The 16,448-nt window shown below is 36.0% G+C and overlaps 1 protein-coding gene across 4 annotated transcripts in view; it reads left to right on the forward strand.

Annotated features, from left to right (window-relative positions):
- PTAR1 (protein prenyltransferase alpha subunit repeat containing 1) overlaps positions 1–16,448 on the forward strand; it is a 49,960-nt gene that overhangs the window by 17,610 nt on the left and 15,902 nt on the right. For all 4 annotated transcript variants that reach the window (XM_032290937.1, XM_032290939.1, XM_032290940.1 and 1 more), the window contains exons 3-5: positions 252–318; positions 7,684–7,788; positions 9,576–9,789. In XM_032290937.1, the coding sequence (XP_032146828.1) occupies positions 252–318; positions 7,684–7,788; positions 9,576–9,789 (386 nt within the window). The remainder of the gene's footprint in view (positions 1–251; positions 319–7,683; positions 7,789–9,575; positions 9,790–16,448) is intronic.

Here is a 16,448-nt window from a genome sequence, read left to right on the forward strand (position 1 = left end):
TTCTTTATAGTCATATTGTAAAACTGTTTGTGTCAGCTTTTAAGAGAGTTACACTTACCATAAGTAGAAGGTCTTGAGGATAATCTTCATATCCCTGACATCTTAGAAGAGGGTATTTATCATTAAAGTTAGTATGACATGACATATATATTAGTATAATGTGACAGAGAGAAAGAGATCCTTAAAAGAATGAGAAGCCAAGCTTTAAAGGTAGGACTGTTTGTTTTTAATATGACTTCTCTTTATTTTAGAATTGATAGATGTCACATGCACCCTGCTGCTTCTAAACCCAGACTTTACCACTGCATGGAACGTGAGGTATGTCATTTTCATCAGTGATATGATAAAGTTCGTCCAAATTTCTGAAGACATATAACTTCATGAGTTGTTAGCTTTTGAAAATGAAATATAAACTGTCTTACACTTACTTCTTCTACCTATTGGTTATATCTGTGACAATTCTAAACATGCGTTTTGCCTCTTTTTGCATGGTGATGTCTCATCTCCATAAACTTTCTTCCCTGAAATATAAATTGTCCTGACAAACAATTACAGTATACTGTTTGATACATGCTTTTATTTTCCTTCCTTTTTTGAGGTGGGAGGGTAATGGGCAATCACCATAATTGGTTGGATTGTAAGGCATATAACATATCATTGGTTTTTGAGGTGCACTGCAGAGTAGTGGAAAGTGTATAGGATGAGAAAGAAGGGAGTCGTGCTTGACTCTGGCTTTTTTCCTGAGCAACTGAAAAGATGGAGTTTCCATTTACTGAAATGGCAATGTCTGGAAGAGAAGCAGATTTAGGTATGGGTGCTTGTTATAGGTCAAGAGTTCAGATTGGGACATGTTAGATTTGTGTCCAGGTAGTTGTGTATGAATTTAAAGTTGAGGAAAAAGGTCTGGGCCAGGTGTTAACTTGGGAATTATTAACATATAGATGGTTTTAAAGCCATGAAACTGTTTTAAGGTTCCTACAAGAGTGGGCATAGCTAGAGACAAGAACCAGTCTAAAGACTGAGCCCTGAGACATTCTAGTTTTCTAGGGTTATACAATCCAGTAAAGTAGCCACTAGTCACATGTGGCTATTGAGCCCTTGAAATGTGATTAGTGTCAACTGAGACGTACTGCAAGTGGTAAACTGTACATCATATTTTGAAGACCACGTAGCAACAACTGGAAATATCTCATTAATAATTTTTATATTGATTACTTGTTGAAATTATAATAGTTTGGATATATTGAATTAAATATATTTATACTTGTGTTTAATGTAGTTGTTAGAACATTTTAAATCATATATGACTCACATTTGTGACTCACATATTTCTATTGGACAGCATGGTTCTAGCATTTACAAGATGAGGAGGAATCAGCAAAGGAGACTTAGGAAGGTATTTTGAACTTAAAATTCAGATTTTTTTTTAAGGGTAGGGACCATGTCTTTTTTTTTTTTTTTCCTTTGTTTCCTTAGCATCTAACTCTAGTGCCTGTACATAATAGATATACAGTTTGCAAATTGGGCACTGAAATAAAATTCAGTGAAAAAAAATCAGAGTAACAGGGAAGTAGGAATGCCATTTTTATTCATGTTCTCACATTCCTCACCAATAGAGAGGAATTAAAAAATCCTTCAGCAAAAAAATCTGAGTAGCATAGCATATATGCATACACACACACACACACACCCCCTGTATACATATGTGTATACACACACGTTATTCGTTGTATATTCTATAAGCCAGTTGAACATAGGAGAAAAAAATCCTAGTCTTAAAATTCATGGAACTTAGTCCTGTTTCATCAGTTAAGTAGCAGCTGACTTTGAGTATAACCTTTAATTTCTCAAGAGTTTTGGTTTCTTTATCTGTGAAATCAAAGATGTGAATTAGGTAAATTTTTTTAATGATTTAAATTTTAAAAAATTATATGTGGTTTGGTCTTATGAAGGGAAATTGTTCTATAAATTTAACTTCAGGGGTGTTTGGGGCAGTTAATCTTGAAGTTATTCTAGTTAGATGACTAGTAAGGTTTTTTGCTAGATGAGCAGAAAGGGAATCTTGATTAAAAAAAAATCTTTCATGGATATGTGTTCTAATAAATTTTAATTTATATTAGTAAGATTGGTTGACGTATAAAGACATAGAATCATAGGTACGTTTTGAGCAACAAACTACCAACTTCAAAGTAAACTTCTCTAACCCTGTAAGGTCTCTTGCATATCAAATACACAGCACTTTATTTTTAATTGTTAGTGGATCTCTTCTGTACTAAACCTGGAAGGCATTGAGTGATTTTTTACTGCATTTTTCAAACTGCTAAAAGATGATGCAATAGACCTCTAGTTCAATGTGTGGGTATTGCAGTCTTAGGGGAAAGAAATAGAGGTAAAAATAAATTTTTGAGCTGATCTTGTGTGATTACACTGAGTGATGCACATACTTTAAAATTTCAACTTTTTTTTTTTTAAAGAAAAAAGACTGCTACTTTTTTTTTTTTGCTTTGAAAATTAGTGAATTACCTGATGAAAAAGGTTGATTTCTGTAATCCCAGCGTTTCGAGAGGCCAAGGCAGGCAGATCATGAGGTCAAGAGATCGAGACCATTCTGGCCAATATGGTGAAACCCCATCTCTACTAAAAATACAAAAAATTAGCTGGGCGTGGTGGCATGCTCCTTTATTCCTAGCTATTCAGGAAGCTAAGGCAGGAGAATCGCTTAAATCCAGGAGATTGGAAGTTGCAATGAGCCGAGATTGCGTCACTGCACACTCCCTGGTGACAGAGTGACACACGTCTCAAAAAAAAAAAAAAAAAAAAGGTTGACTTAGTAATAATGTCCTATTTTCTTCATCGTTCTGTGTTCTTAGAGTAAGCAAAACATCTTTGAGTAACTAGAATAGTTGATGTCAAACTCCAGTGATTCATGTTCTGTACTCATAGCCTATTGATTTAAATTGGTAACTTTATTTCATGCAGATTTGATGTTTGGTTCTGACATTCTGAGCTAAGAAACCTTGAACAAGTTACTGAACTTCTCCAGGATTCAATTTCCTCATCTGTAAAATTGAGATATTAGGTTGACCCATATGAAATTGTTTTTTTGGTAGATAAAAAACAATTTAATTCTAGCACCCACACTGTGGTTTCTAATACCATTCTTTAATGATGTTAGAAATGGCTGATTCTAGGACCAAGACAACAAGTATATAAAATGAGCCTGGAGCATCTTATAGAACCAGAAGGTAAGGAAGTGCTCAAAAATATATGATGGGAATATGTGAAAGGGATACAGGGAGCAACTGAAAGAGCTTCCAGTGTCCGTAGCTGGAATGATTTGAGCAACAAAATAAATAACATAGTATTGGATTATAACCCAGAGTATAAAATGGCTGTCAGCCCACTGAAATGAATGAATGAATATATAAATAGGAGACAACAGACAAATATCCTGTTAATTTATCTAGATAACCCCCCTCTATGAGGTAGAGCATAACTCTGTGTTTTTTAAGGGTGGGCTGTGCACTGAATCAAAAAATTAGTGACTTTCTTCTAAGAGTAATGAAGAAACCTGACCTCAGCCAGGTGGTCCAGATTAACATCAACAATGATAAGTCATGTTGATAGCACATATCTCTGATAAGATGCAGTGAAAATGTCACTTTACCGCTTTGGTCTTCCTCTCCAAAATCCATAACTCCAGTTTAATGATGAGAAAAACATTATACAGAATACCTGACCCAGTATTTTCAAAACTGTCAAAGCCATCAAAACCAAGGTAAATTTGAGGAGCCAAGAGGAGCATAAGGAGACATAACAACCAAATAAATATAAGGGATCCTGGAGGGAACCTTAGAATAGAAAAAAGACGTTTGGGAAAAAAACAAAGGAGTTCTAAATAAAGTATGGACTTCTAATGAAAATATATCAACAGTGTTTCATAAATTTTGACAAAGGTACCATTGTAATATAAGACGTTAACAGCAGAGAAACTAGGTACAGGGCATATGGGAATTTTTTGTATTATCCTTACAGCTTGTCTATGAACCCAAAACTATTGTAAAATAAAAAGTTGGTTTTAAAAAAAGATTGAATATCAGCAATTTCATATGGCTCAATGATACTGTTTACCTTGCAGGATTGTTGTGAGAAATTACATAACGTATGTAAATCACTTTACACAGTTCTTGACTCAATGGAAATGTTCAATAGATGGTAGTTTTTATGAGGATGGCCATTATTATTATTATTTCAGACAGAATAACTGAAGATTGAGGAAAAAAAATGAGTTTCATTCAAACACCTTACGTACCTCATTGACATCAGTGACTTTGTCATCACAAGAGCTAGCTGTTTTTAGTTGCAGTTTTCCAGAGCCCATCAAATTATATCTAAGTTGTTTGAGCTATAGCACTTTGAATCCATGTATAAGTGGAAATTGTATCTCATGCCAGATTCCTATTTGCATACATTAGAGCAGTTGATTTGTTAAAAATGTAGCTCAATGGCCAGGTGTGGTGGCTCACATCTGTAATCCTAGCAATTTGGGAGGCTGAGATGGGTGGATTCCTTGAGCTCAGGAGTTTGAAACCAGCCTGGGCAACATGGTGAGACCCCATCTCCACCAAAACTGCAAAAAATTAGCTAGATGTGGTGGTGTGTGCCTGTTGTCCCAGCTACTTGGGAGGCTGAGGCAAGAGGATTGCTTGAGCCCAGGAGGCGGAGGTTTCAGTGAGTCAAGCTCGTGCCACTGTACTCCAGCCTGGGCAAGAGAGCAAGAGACCCCATTTCAAAAAAAAAAAAAAAAAAAAATGTAGCACTAAGTTATGTGATTGTTATAATTTTACCACCTATCATATCTTCTTTAAGTGATTTTTGAAAAACTTGTTTTCAGCAATATCCAACACCTACAAATGTTCAGTACTACCCCAGCAAAGTTTATTACATTGATATTAAAATTTTGCTTGATTCCATCAGGTGATATTTTTCAATGTCTATATATTAACATTGATTGAGGTTGTTTCAAGCTAAGATGTCCTCCCAAAAATACCACTTAGTTCTAAATATATTAACAGAGTGTCCATATTTTTTTCTTTTTCTTCTTTAAAAATTCTGTGCTTCAGTGGTTGCAAAAAGAGAGTGCTCATAATTTTAGAAACTTTGTCAAAACTCATTTATAGGGAGACTGCCTCTTTTTTGAAGAAAATTTTTATTCTCTCCCCTTATATATGGATGTATATGAGAATAAAGGTAGGCAGTTGTAAATAATAAGAGGTCTTAAATTTAGTAAATGGAAATTAAGCATAATACAATAAATTTGGTATAGTAGTTTTTTCAACTTTAATGGACGTCACTTTTTTTTTTTTTTTTTTTTTTTTTTTTTTTTTTTTTTTTTTTTTTTAACAGAGTTTCTGTTACCAGGCTGGAGTGCAGTGGTGCAATCTCAGCTCGCTGCAACCTCCGCTTCCTGGGTTCAAGCAATTCTCCTGCCTCAGCCTCCTGAGTAGCTGGGACTACAGGTGCACGCCACCATATCCAGCTAATTCTTGTATTTTTAGTAGAGATGGGGTTTCACCATGTTGGTCAGGATGATCTCAATCTCTTGACCTCGTGATCCACCTGCCTGGGCCTCCCAAAGTGCTGAGATTACAGGCACGAGCCACTGTACCTGGCCAATGGGCATCATCTTAAGAGCTTGTTTTAAAACACGTATTGCTGTGCCCGTCTGAGTTTCTGGTTCAGTGGGGTCTGGGTTGAGGCCCGAGGATCTACATTTCACACAAGTTTTAGATGATGCTGATGTTGCAGTCAGGGTCCACTTTGAGAAACATTGCTCTCAAAAGTAGTTAAAATTACATAGAGCAATCTTTTCCTCCTTTTACTTTATAGGTATCCTAACTTACTATATAAACAAAATGCTACTGATTTCAGAAGAAAAAGAATCCAAGACTGCAAAGGCAATTGGCTGTTGCATGAAAAAATATATATTTTGTATCTATAATCACAATTGGTTTCCTGAACATTGAAAGGAAAATGGTTGTTTTCTTTATCAAATAAGACTTTAGAAATACTATGTCACTGTTGGAAAGAATATGTATGGTATTTAGGAATTAAATCCATCTAAGTAGATATGGCATAAGAACTTGATTCTGGTTTTCTCTGGCTTATACTTCTCTAAAATAAATGAATAATCAGCCCTATCACAGAAAGGACATTTGAAGATTAATAAATAATAGCAAATGATCTGATTTTGTTATAAAATCATATATACATTCAGAATTCAGTAACAGTATAATATCAGCATTTACCAAAAACTTACCTGAGAAAGCAAACATAAATTGTATTTACCTGAGAAATAGGTATAGAAAGCACTTGCATGACATTCTTTATAGTTGGCCCTCTGTGTCCATAGGTTCTGCATCTATGGATTCAACCAACTGCAGATAGAGAATATTTGGGGGAAAAATGCTTTCTGTAGTGAACGTGTTCAGACTTTGTTTTTCTGTCATTAGTCCCTGAACAATAGCATTTACATTGTATTCGGTATTATAAGTAACCTAGAAATGATATGAAGTATATGGGAGGATGTGCATAGGTTATATGGCAGCACATTTTATATCAAGGACTTGAGCCTTTGCAGATTTTGGTATCTGTGGAAGGTCCTGGAAACAAGGCCCCCCAAGATACCAAGGGACAACAGTAGTTGTATTGAAGCTTTGGTTGGGCTCAAACAGTTTTAAAAACAACAAAACCTTACATTGCTATTACTTCTGCTGCTTATATTAATATTTTAAAAAGGAATGGCCTAGTATATCAAAGGTCATGTGAGTATTTTACCTTGTTAATAGCTCTTTTAGAAACTTATCCAAAGTGAGAATACAAAAGAAAGAAGTCATGAGCACAAAGCTTTTCCACTCCACCTCCGCCCCACCCTGCCCCGCCAGATTTGTTTTAAAATAACAAAAAGTTTGAAGTATCCTAAATGTCTTAACAAGGGAAAAGCATAGCTACTGAATGAAAACTATTTGAGCATTTAAATAAATGTTCCTTACAAACTATTTGATCATTTAAAATGTTCATTACATAGAATCATGGGGAAATGCTTAAGATATAATGAGACTAGGATATACAATTATATGTTAAAATATATGTGTGTATAGGAAAAAGTAGAAGGGAAAATTCAAAAATAAAAAATAGTAATTTGGTTAGAATAGTGATTCCATGAATGATTTTTCCCCCTTACATCTCAGTCATATTGTGTGGTTTTGTAATGAAACAGACCATGTAAAGTCCTATTTAGGAAACTACACCAATTCTTGACTGGTATTGGATTGGCCCTATAGATACCACTAGCAGATCTCACAACTTTTGGAAATGAGGTAGGCCAGAAAACCCCTTTGCCTTCACACAAATAGTTAAAATTTCACCTGCTGAGTTAAAAGCCTCTCTTTCTGCTTATTAATTTGGAATATTGACGCTATGAGAATACATTCTTGATGACTGCATGTCACATTTATGAGCATTTTATATCCCAGAGTGGCTTGGGCTTTTTTCTTTCTTTTTTTTTTTTTTTTTTAATTGTTAGAAATTCACTTTACAATGAGGTTATATTAAAAGCCATGCAGAACCTTTGGATATAAGGATAATTTTAAAACTTTTTTTTTTTTTTTTTTTTTTAAACAGGAAAGAGCTGATCCTCTCTGGTACTTTAAATCCAATTAAGGATTTACATCTGGGAAAACTCGCCTTAACTAAGTTTCCAAAGAGTCCAGAAACATGGATTCACAGGTGTGGTTAATTTACAATATAGTACTCTTACTTACTACTCAGAATGGCTGGAGAACGAAACATGCCATGTGAGAGGCAGGGTCACGTATTGGTTCCAGAGCATTAATTCTGAAGTCAGGCTACCTGCATTTAAATATTGGAGCTTTATAGCTTACTCCCTAAGTGTCCATGGGAATTACTTAACCTCACCAAGCCTCAGTTTTCTCATTTGTAAAATGAGAATAATAATTACACATATCTCATATAGTTAACAGTCAAGTTTACATCAGTTAGTGCATGTAACACTCTCACAGTGCCTGGCACATATTAAATAATAAATGTTAGCTATTATTAACTCTCTGAAGCAGTTGTGGAGATTGTACTTACAGATACTGTAAATGCAACTGTAATTAGCAATGTGGATTTTAAAAGCATTTGGTTGTTTTCCTGGTAAAGATGGTGGTGGTGATGGTTGTGGTTATTAAAATTAACTTATAGAGAAAGCTAAGGGCAGCTGAGGTGAATGCTATGTAGGCTGAGCTAAAGTTGCTAAGAACAGTTTTAGATTAAAAGCCTAGGACAGATAGCCAGAATGCACGTTAGGACTCTCAAAATCCTGGCCATCTGGAAGCATCTTCCTCTTAGACCCTTTGTAACTACTCTTACTTGACCAAAATGGTATGGTGTGGGCTTGCTGGTCAGGACCAATAAAGAAGTCATCCTGAAATTCTCAAATTTTTCTTAAATCCTGGGCATTTTAGGATCTTACCTCAGTTCAAGGTGTCTTAGTGGTAATCTTGCCTTTGGTTAACAATGCAGGTCAGCCTCTTCCAAATCACATAGTCAGCTGTCGTTTCTTCATGACTAGAAATTGGGATAGTAGACCACAGAAAGGCATATGACTATGTACATGGAGAGTTGGAAAGGGATGGTGGCAGGGAAAAGAAACTGTTAAATATGTATCCATCAGTTTCTTGGCTTGCCTAATTTTTTTATAAAGCAGTATTTTGTTGTTAAATAAGAAATTCCATTATTTTAAAATGATAAAATGAGTTTCCTTACTCAACTTCCTGTACCTTTGGGTTGGAAATCTTTAAAAAACGTTTTTATATGAGTAAATTACTGGTACAAACTAAACACATTACGTAGTTAGAAACACTAGTGCTTTTTAGGTAAGATATATGCTAATGCAAATCTTAAATAGACAAAGGGAGAATTTGTGGATAAGGATATTTTGACACCTCCTTAATGGTTAAATGAATTATATTTGTTACCTTCCAGATTTTATGCTATAATACAGAAATTTTGCTGAATGAAAACTATCAGAATGCAGCTTCTTGTTTGCAAACAAATGCACATAGGGTGAGGCATGCATATATAATTAAAGATGTGAATCATGACTCCTCTTGTAATATTTGTCCGCCATTTATAACCCCTCACCACCACCACCACCGCCACACATACACACCCCATTTGCCTTTACATTTCCTGGCCAAATAGAGTTTTGGGATTATCATTTTAGAAGTAATGACATTCTCTAATGTAATTGTATTGTAAAAAGTATTACAGATTTTAAAGGGTTTTTTCTTCCCATGTATCCTTTTTCCAACCTTCATCCATACTGCTAAATTTTATATTGTCACAAACAACAAAACAACCCCTCCCCATCTCCAAAAAAATGGACTTATAAACAGGTATTATTCTACATTGTCTCTGAATGGAAATTAAATCAGGAATAATGAAAACTGGTTATTTTCCTCTCTGGTTTATGTTCTTTCTGTGTTCTTTCCCACATGCTATCTTAACAGGCGATGGGTGCTACAACAGCTAATTCAGGAAACCTCGTTGCCTTCCCCTGTGACCAAAGGAAACTTGGGAACAATTCCTGCAGAAAGGGCACAGCGACTCATACAAGAAGAGATGGAGGTCTGTGGTGAAGCTGCAGGGAGATACCCAAGCAACTATAATGCTTGGTCCCATCGCATCTGGGTTTTACAGCACTTGGCCAAGCTAGATGTCAAGGTAGGGACATTATTGTCTCCTGGGCAGACTGCCTGCCTGCCCTTAAAATCTTCTGGTAATGGTTCATCCTCAGAAGAGCTTTGAAGGAGTAGAGAAACTAATGGTCTGGACATGTTTTTGGCAGTCTTAAGGCTAGTGCATTGGTAAAACAAAGGCAGGTTTAATCAGTTGAGGAAGACTGAGCATAACTCACTTTATCCTGAAACAGGAAGGGATTATTAAGCCTTATAGAACTGGAATTGTTATTTCTTGGTAGTGTTTGGTTATGTGACAATATACTAAGTCAGCTGGCTGTATTTTCACACTTTCATCCTCTGAAAAAGGGGAAAGGAGGGCAAGGATAGATGATCTCACCCAGGTGTTTTTAAAATTGTCTGAGCCTGTAAATTACCTGGGGATTCCTAAGTCCAACTCCAGGCCTACTAAATCGGAATGAGGGTGGACCTAGAGATCAGCATTTTCCATGGACTCAGGGTTATTTGGATGCAGAGGCAGTTTGGAAACTCTCAAAGCCTAATCCTTTCAGTTTAGAAATCAGGAGACGGAGATTCCCAGAGAATTTTAATGGCTTAGACTTAGCTACAGTTGCACCTCTTATTATTCATCAGAATGAGAGCCAGGTGTCCCTTGTGCTCCTTCCTATATAATACAGGGTCTCAGTATTTTTCTTTTCTGATGATGTCACAGTGCCATAAGAATCTAGGGTGCTCATCTAAAAAGCTTCTCAGGCTTGAGACAATTAAAAGAGGTCAAGTTGAAGATGGAAGTGCCCCAGCTGGTGCTTTCACATTAGTGGAGAAGTATTATGTAATTTTAGTTTACCCCCCCTTCTTCCTACCTCCCTCTTCCCATGCTGTCATTTTCCTCTTTGTTTCCTGGCCAAGACAAATAGGAGAGCTTTTACTTCCAGAGGATTTTAAGCCAACAATTCTGGAAGAGGAGCCTTCCTCTTCTGGTTTATGTGAGTTTCAGGAGGGTGACCACCTAATGCAGTAAAAAGAGCAAAGGCTTAAAATCACATCAACCTAGGTTTAGATTTGGGCCTTACTAGCTATGTGTGGAAAGTAAGGTTTCATTGTTTTCATTTATAAAATAGGGACTCTACTGTCTGCCTCAGTGGATTATTTTGAGTTATTTGGGTTAATGGATGTAAATTACTGGGCATCTAATAAAGAGAGGTTGACTCCATTTTAGTTCCTTTTCTGCTCCCCCAGAAATAGAAAATTGGCCACCAGTTTGCTTGATCAACTCAGTGCAGTTTATTCATGAAAAGTGCAAAACTCTATCATACCCAGCCACTGTCCTATATACTGGGTATGGCAGTAAAACTAAGTCCTTGCTCTTAACAAATTGAAAATCTAGTTGAGAAAGTAGACCAACAATTCCAAAGCATCAGAATACAGTGGGAGCACAGAAAAATGGTTCTTCATCTAGGATGGGCTCATTGGAAATAGCTGCTAGGGGGAAGGAAAATACGTAGTGTGGGTCTGGAGGCGTGATTACAAGTTGTTTGATGGGTTGTTGGGTATATGGAGTGTTTTAGAGGCAATCATGTCAGATCTACAACTCAATAGTGTATGGGAGGAGGAAAGAGATATGGGGAGGATTGGGGATAAAAAGGAAGTCAGAGTCCAGGTTAACTGAGAGGTCTTTGGAAATTTTTCTGCCATGATGTGGACCTTTTCAAGTGGCATTTCCATAAAATGAGGAACAAGGGGCCAAAGTGAAATTCTTGGCTACTTGAAACCATCTGGCGGTAAGGATAGCTCACTAATGGCTCAGGTGCCAGGGTCCACTCTTGGGCTCAGATGTCATCACCCTTCCTCGACTTGCCCTTGGAAGGAGGACTTACCATTCTTCCTGTCACCACTTGCCACTGCAACATCTCCTGTTCTTGTTGTCAGTGAGGAGTCCTAAATTTGCAAAATCTCCTTTCTGTTATAAGCCGTTGGGCCCCTAGAACATTTACTGCTATGCTTTGTCTATTACAGGAGGTAATCACAAAATACCAGTAGTCTAGATCGGCTTAAAAATATATATGAAATGAACCAGCATGTCTTAGCTTAGAAAATTGAAAATGACTTTTTTTTTTTTTTTTTTTTTTTGAGCCATTGAGACGGAGTTTTGCTCTTGTTACCCAGGCTGGAGTGCAATGGCGCAATCTCGGCTCACCGCAACCTCCGCCTCCTGGGTTCAGGCAATTCGCCTGCCTCAGCCTCCTGAGTAGCTGGGATTACAGGCACGCGCCACCATGCCCAGCTGATTTTTTGTATTTTTAGTAGAGACGGGGTTTCACCATGTTGACCGGGATGGTCTCGATCTCTTGACCTTGTGATCCACCTGCCTCGGCCTCCCAAAGTGCTGGAATTACAGGCGTGAGCCACCGGAAAATGACTTTTTAAAGTGCTGGTATCAAGTATTAGTAAGAGTATGAAAATGGGCATTATTCAAATTGTTGTAATCTTACTGAAGGGCAGCATGGCAGCATTTATCACACTTTTAAAAATAGGGTGTTATTTTTAAGAGTTCTGCTTCCAGGAATTCATCATAAAGAAATAATGGAAGATGAAGTATGGTAGAGTGATTAAAGGCTTCACTCAGTGGTCATACAGACCTACTCTGCATTCTGGCTTTACCACTAATTTGCTGTGTAGCCTTGAGGAAGTTACTTAGTCTCTTCAACCTTCATTTTTCTCATCTGGAAAAGTGAGGTGATGGTAATTCCATCTCACTGAGTGATGCAAATTGAATTTGAGGATTTATATAAAGTGGCTATCACAGTGCCTTAACTAAGTGTCCATTACACACTGGCTATTAAATATGGAAGTTTGATATATAAAAGTAGCACTTATAGTAGTGAAAAACTAGAAAAGCTGTAGCCCTTCAATACTGAGGGATTAGTTACAGTCCATCACATTGGAATATTTTGTTATGACTAAAAATTATATTTTTGAAGATGATTTAAAGAAAAATATTCACAACAGGTTATATTAGAATAAGCCAAAATTTTTTTTATTTATGAGACAGTTCTCATAAATAAATGAAACTGGAATGCAGTGGCACAATCTCAGCTCACTGCAGCCTCCGCCTCCTGTGTTCAAGTGGTTCTCCTGCCTCAACCTTCCAAGTGGCTGGGAATACAGGCACTCACCACCATGCCTGGCTAGTTTTTGTATTTTTCATAGAGATGGGGTTTCACCATGTTGCTCAGGCTTGTCTCGAACTCCTGACCTCAAGCAATCCACCTGACTTGGCCTCCCAAAGTTCTGAGATTACAGGCGTGAGCCACTGCACATAGCCATCTAATTTTTAATGTATTTATTAGCATTGAATGAGATTGCAAATACTTTAAAGTATTTGGAACAGTGCTTGGCACATGGTAAATGCTCAGCAGATATTTATACATACATACATACAACGTTATTGATTTTTTCCTTGTATTTTTTATAAAAGCATATATTCATTTTCTATTCAGAAAAATGGTTAAAGAATAAAGATTGATTAAAAGTAGTATGGGGTGGAATTATGATACCTTAGTTTTCTATTTTACATTCTCTCTGATGTCTGCATGCTTAAATAAACATATTTAAGTAAATTTTAAAATATTTTTATGTTTGAGGATAGGGTGGCAGGAAAGACAGGCAGTTTATTACTACTGGCAAATTGCAAGTTAATATGGTGCTCCACATAAAAAAAGGACATATGGTCATTTCTCAAAAAAACATATCGAAATCACCAATAAGGTTATGAAAAGATATTCAACATCATTACTATTAGGGAAATGGAAATCAAAACCACAGGGAGTGAGATAACACTTCGCACCAAAATATAGACTATAATAAAGGGTGGTTAGGATGTAGAGAAACTTATTTATGGCTGGTAAGAATGTAAAATGGTACAGCTACTGTGGAAAGCAGTTTGGCATTTCCTCAAATAATTAAACATAAAATTACCATATATTAATAAAACTGTAGTTAATATATATTGTATTCTTGGAGAAAAACATGCATTACTACATATGACCCTGTAATTCTACTCATTCCATACCAAATTCCATACCAAACACATTCCATACCAAATCTTTTATGAGAACGTTGATAACCACATTATTTATATAGCCAAAAAGTAACACCTCACCTGAGGAATGGAAAACAAAATGTGGTATATTCATGCAATGGAATATTGGCCATAAAAAAGGAAGGACATGTTGATATATGCTGTAACGTGGATGAACCTTGAAAACATGCTGATTGAAAGCAGTCCGATTCAAGGCCACATATTGTATGTTCAGGATAGGCAAAGCTGATTAGTGGATGTCAAAGGCTGGGGAGGAGGGAATGGGGTATAATTTCTAATAGGAATGGGGTTTTGTGGGGGTGATGAAAACATTTGAAATTAGATGACAGCAATGGTTGCACAATTCTGTGAATATATTAAAAACCACTGATTTATTTTTTCACTTCAAAAATGATTGTAAAGTTCACTAGAGAGAATAAAGCTTTAAATATAGCTAAGAAATTGTTGGGAAAAACCATCAGGAACACGCTACCGTTGGATACTTAAATGTTTAATAACATGGAGTAATTAAAATTACGATACTATTTCAAAAATAGATTCAGTAATGGAACAGAATATAAAGTCCAGAAACAAATTCCAATACATGATATGTACATAGTTCATTAATGATGAATGTGGTATTTCACATAATTAGAGAAAGGATTCCTTGTTCAATTTCTGATGCTGTTATAATTAACTTTTTAGAAAATAGAAAGTTATTATTTTTTAGTCTTAAATACTAAATTGAACGTTAAGTGGAATAAAAACCTCTATGAAGGAAAAGGAGACCTGGGAGACATTATGCTAAGTGAAATACACCAGGCACAGAAGGATAAATATTGCATGGTCTCACTTGTATGTGGAGTCTAAACAAGCTGAGCTCACAGAAGTAGAGAGTAGGATGGTGATTGCAGGATTATGGGTTATGGTGGGTAATAGGGAGTTGCTGGTTAAAGGATACAGTTTTAGTTAGGTTAAATAAGTCCTGGAGGTCTAATTGTAGAACATGGTAATTACTCTTAATAATAATGTATACCTAAAGATTTCTAGGAGCATTATCTTAAATGTTCTCTTCACAAAAAAAGAAAATACTTATGCAAGGTGATGGATATATTAATTCACTTGATTGTGGTAATCATTTCACATTGTATACATAAAAACATATGTCATACACACACACACACACACACACACACACACACACACACACACACACAATTTTAATTTGTCATTTATACTTCAATAGACCTGAGGGGAAAAAAGAAAGAAAAAGAATTTTGTCTGACTCCAAATTAAAAAAAAAGAATAATTTAAAAAATCAGTTGCAGTAATATACTGAAAATAATACAACACATATGACAAAGAGACTTAATATCTTTAATATGTAAAGATCTCTTTCAAACTCATAAGAAAAATAATGACTAACATAAATAGCAAATTAGACAATTCATAATAGAAAATTAGGCAAAATAGGCCGGGCGCGGTGGCTCACGCCTGTAATCCCACCACTTTGGGAGGCTGAGGTGGGTGGATCACGAGGTCAAGAGATCAAGACCATCCTGGTCAACATGGTGAAACCCCGTCTCTACTAAAAATACAAAAAATTAGCTGGGCATGGTGGCGCGTGCCTGTAATCCCAGCTACTCAGGAGGCTGAGGCAGGAGAATTGCCTGAACCCAGGAGGCAGAGGTTGCGGTGAGCTGAGATTGCGCCATTGCACTCCAGCCTGGGTAACAAGAGCGAAACTCCGTCTCAAAAAAAAAAAAAAAGAAAAAGAAAAAAACCTGAAAGATTTGTTTTATGCCAGAATGTTGCAAGTAGTAATCTCTGGTCAACAAGTAATGGATGATTTTTGTTTGCTTTTTCATATTTTTCTGTATTGGAATTTTCTATAGTGATCATTTTGTATAACTTTTATAATCAGAAGAAAACCCAAATGTTATTTTTAAAAGTTTACAGGACTGATGGCATATGTATTTTCAGTAGTCTTTCATTTTTAACACATTATCCCTCTATTTCATAGCCCTGCATCTGCAGTTTTCTTGTAGTTTATTTATTTACTTCCTCATGTTTTCATATGGAAGTTGGAAAAGAAGGATATTTAATGTATATCATATAAAGGTCATTTATCCCATTAGTACTGTACATTAAAGCCATAACTTTATATAGTATCTTTAGATCACTTAAATGTTAATTGGATCACTTAAAAGTAATTGCTGTCTTTTTTAAAAAAATCATTGCCTATATCTTTATATCTTTTTATTCTAACAAGAAAATGCCCTGAAATTCCAGTTAAAGTTTCTTCTTTCATTTAATATGCATCTTTATATCTTAGAAAAAAGAATATAGTGGATTTTTTCTTTAAAAGCCTAAGATTTTTTTTAAGAAATTGATTTTGTTAAAAATCTTTTTTTTCTTTTTTGAGATAGAGTCTGGCTCTGTCACCCAAGATGGAGTACAGTGGACCGATCTTGGCTCACTGCAACCTCTACCTCCTGGGTTTGAGCAATTCTCCTGCCTCAGCCTTCCTAGTAGCTGGAACTACAGGTGTGTGCCACCATACCCGGCTAATTTTTGTATATTTAGTAGAGACAGGGTTTCAC

This window comes from Sapajus apella, unplaced genomic scaffold (genome assembly GCF_009761245.1).
Source record: "Sapajus apella isolate SASKATOON/1434 unplaced genomic scaffold, GSC_monkey_1.0 scaffold24, whole genome shotgun sequence".
NCBI lineage: Eukaryota > Metazoa > Chordata > Mammalia > Primates > Cebidae > Sapajus > Sapajus apella.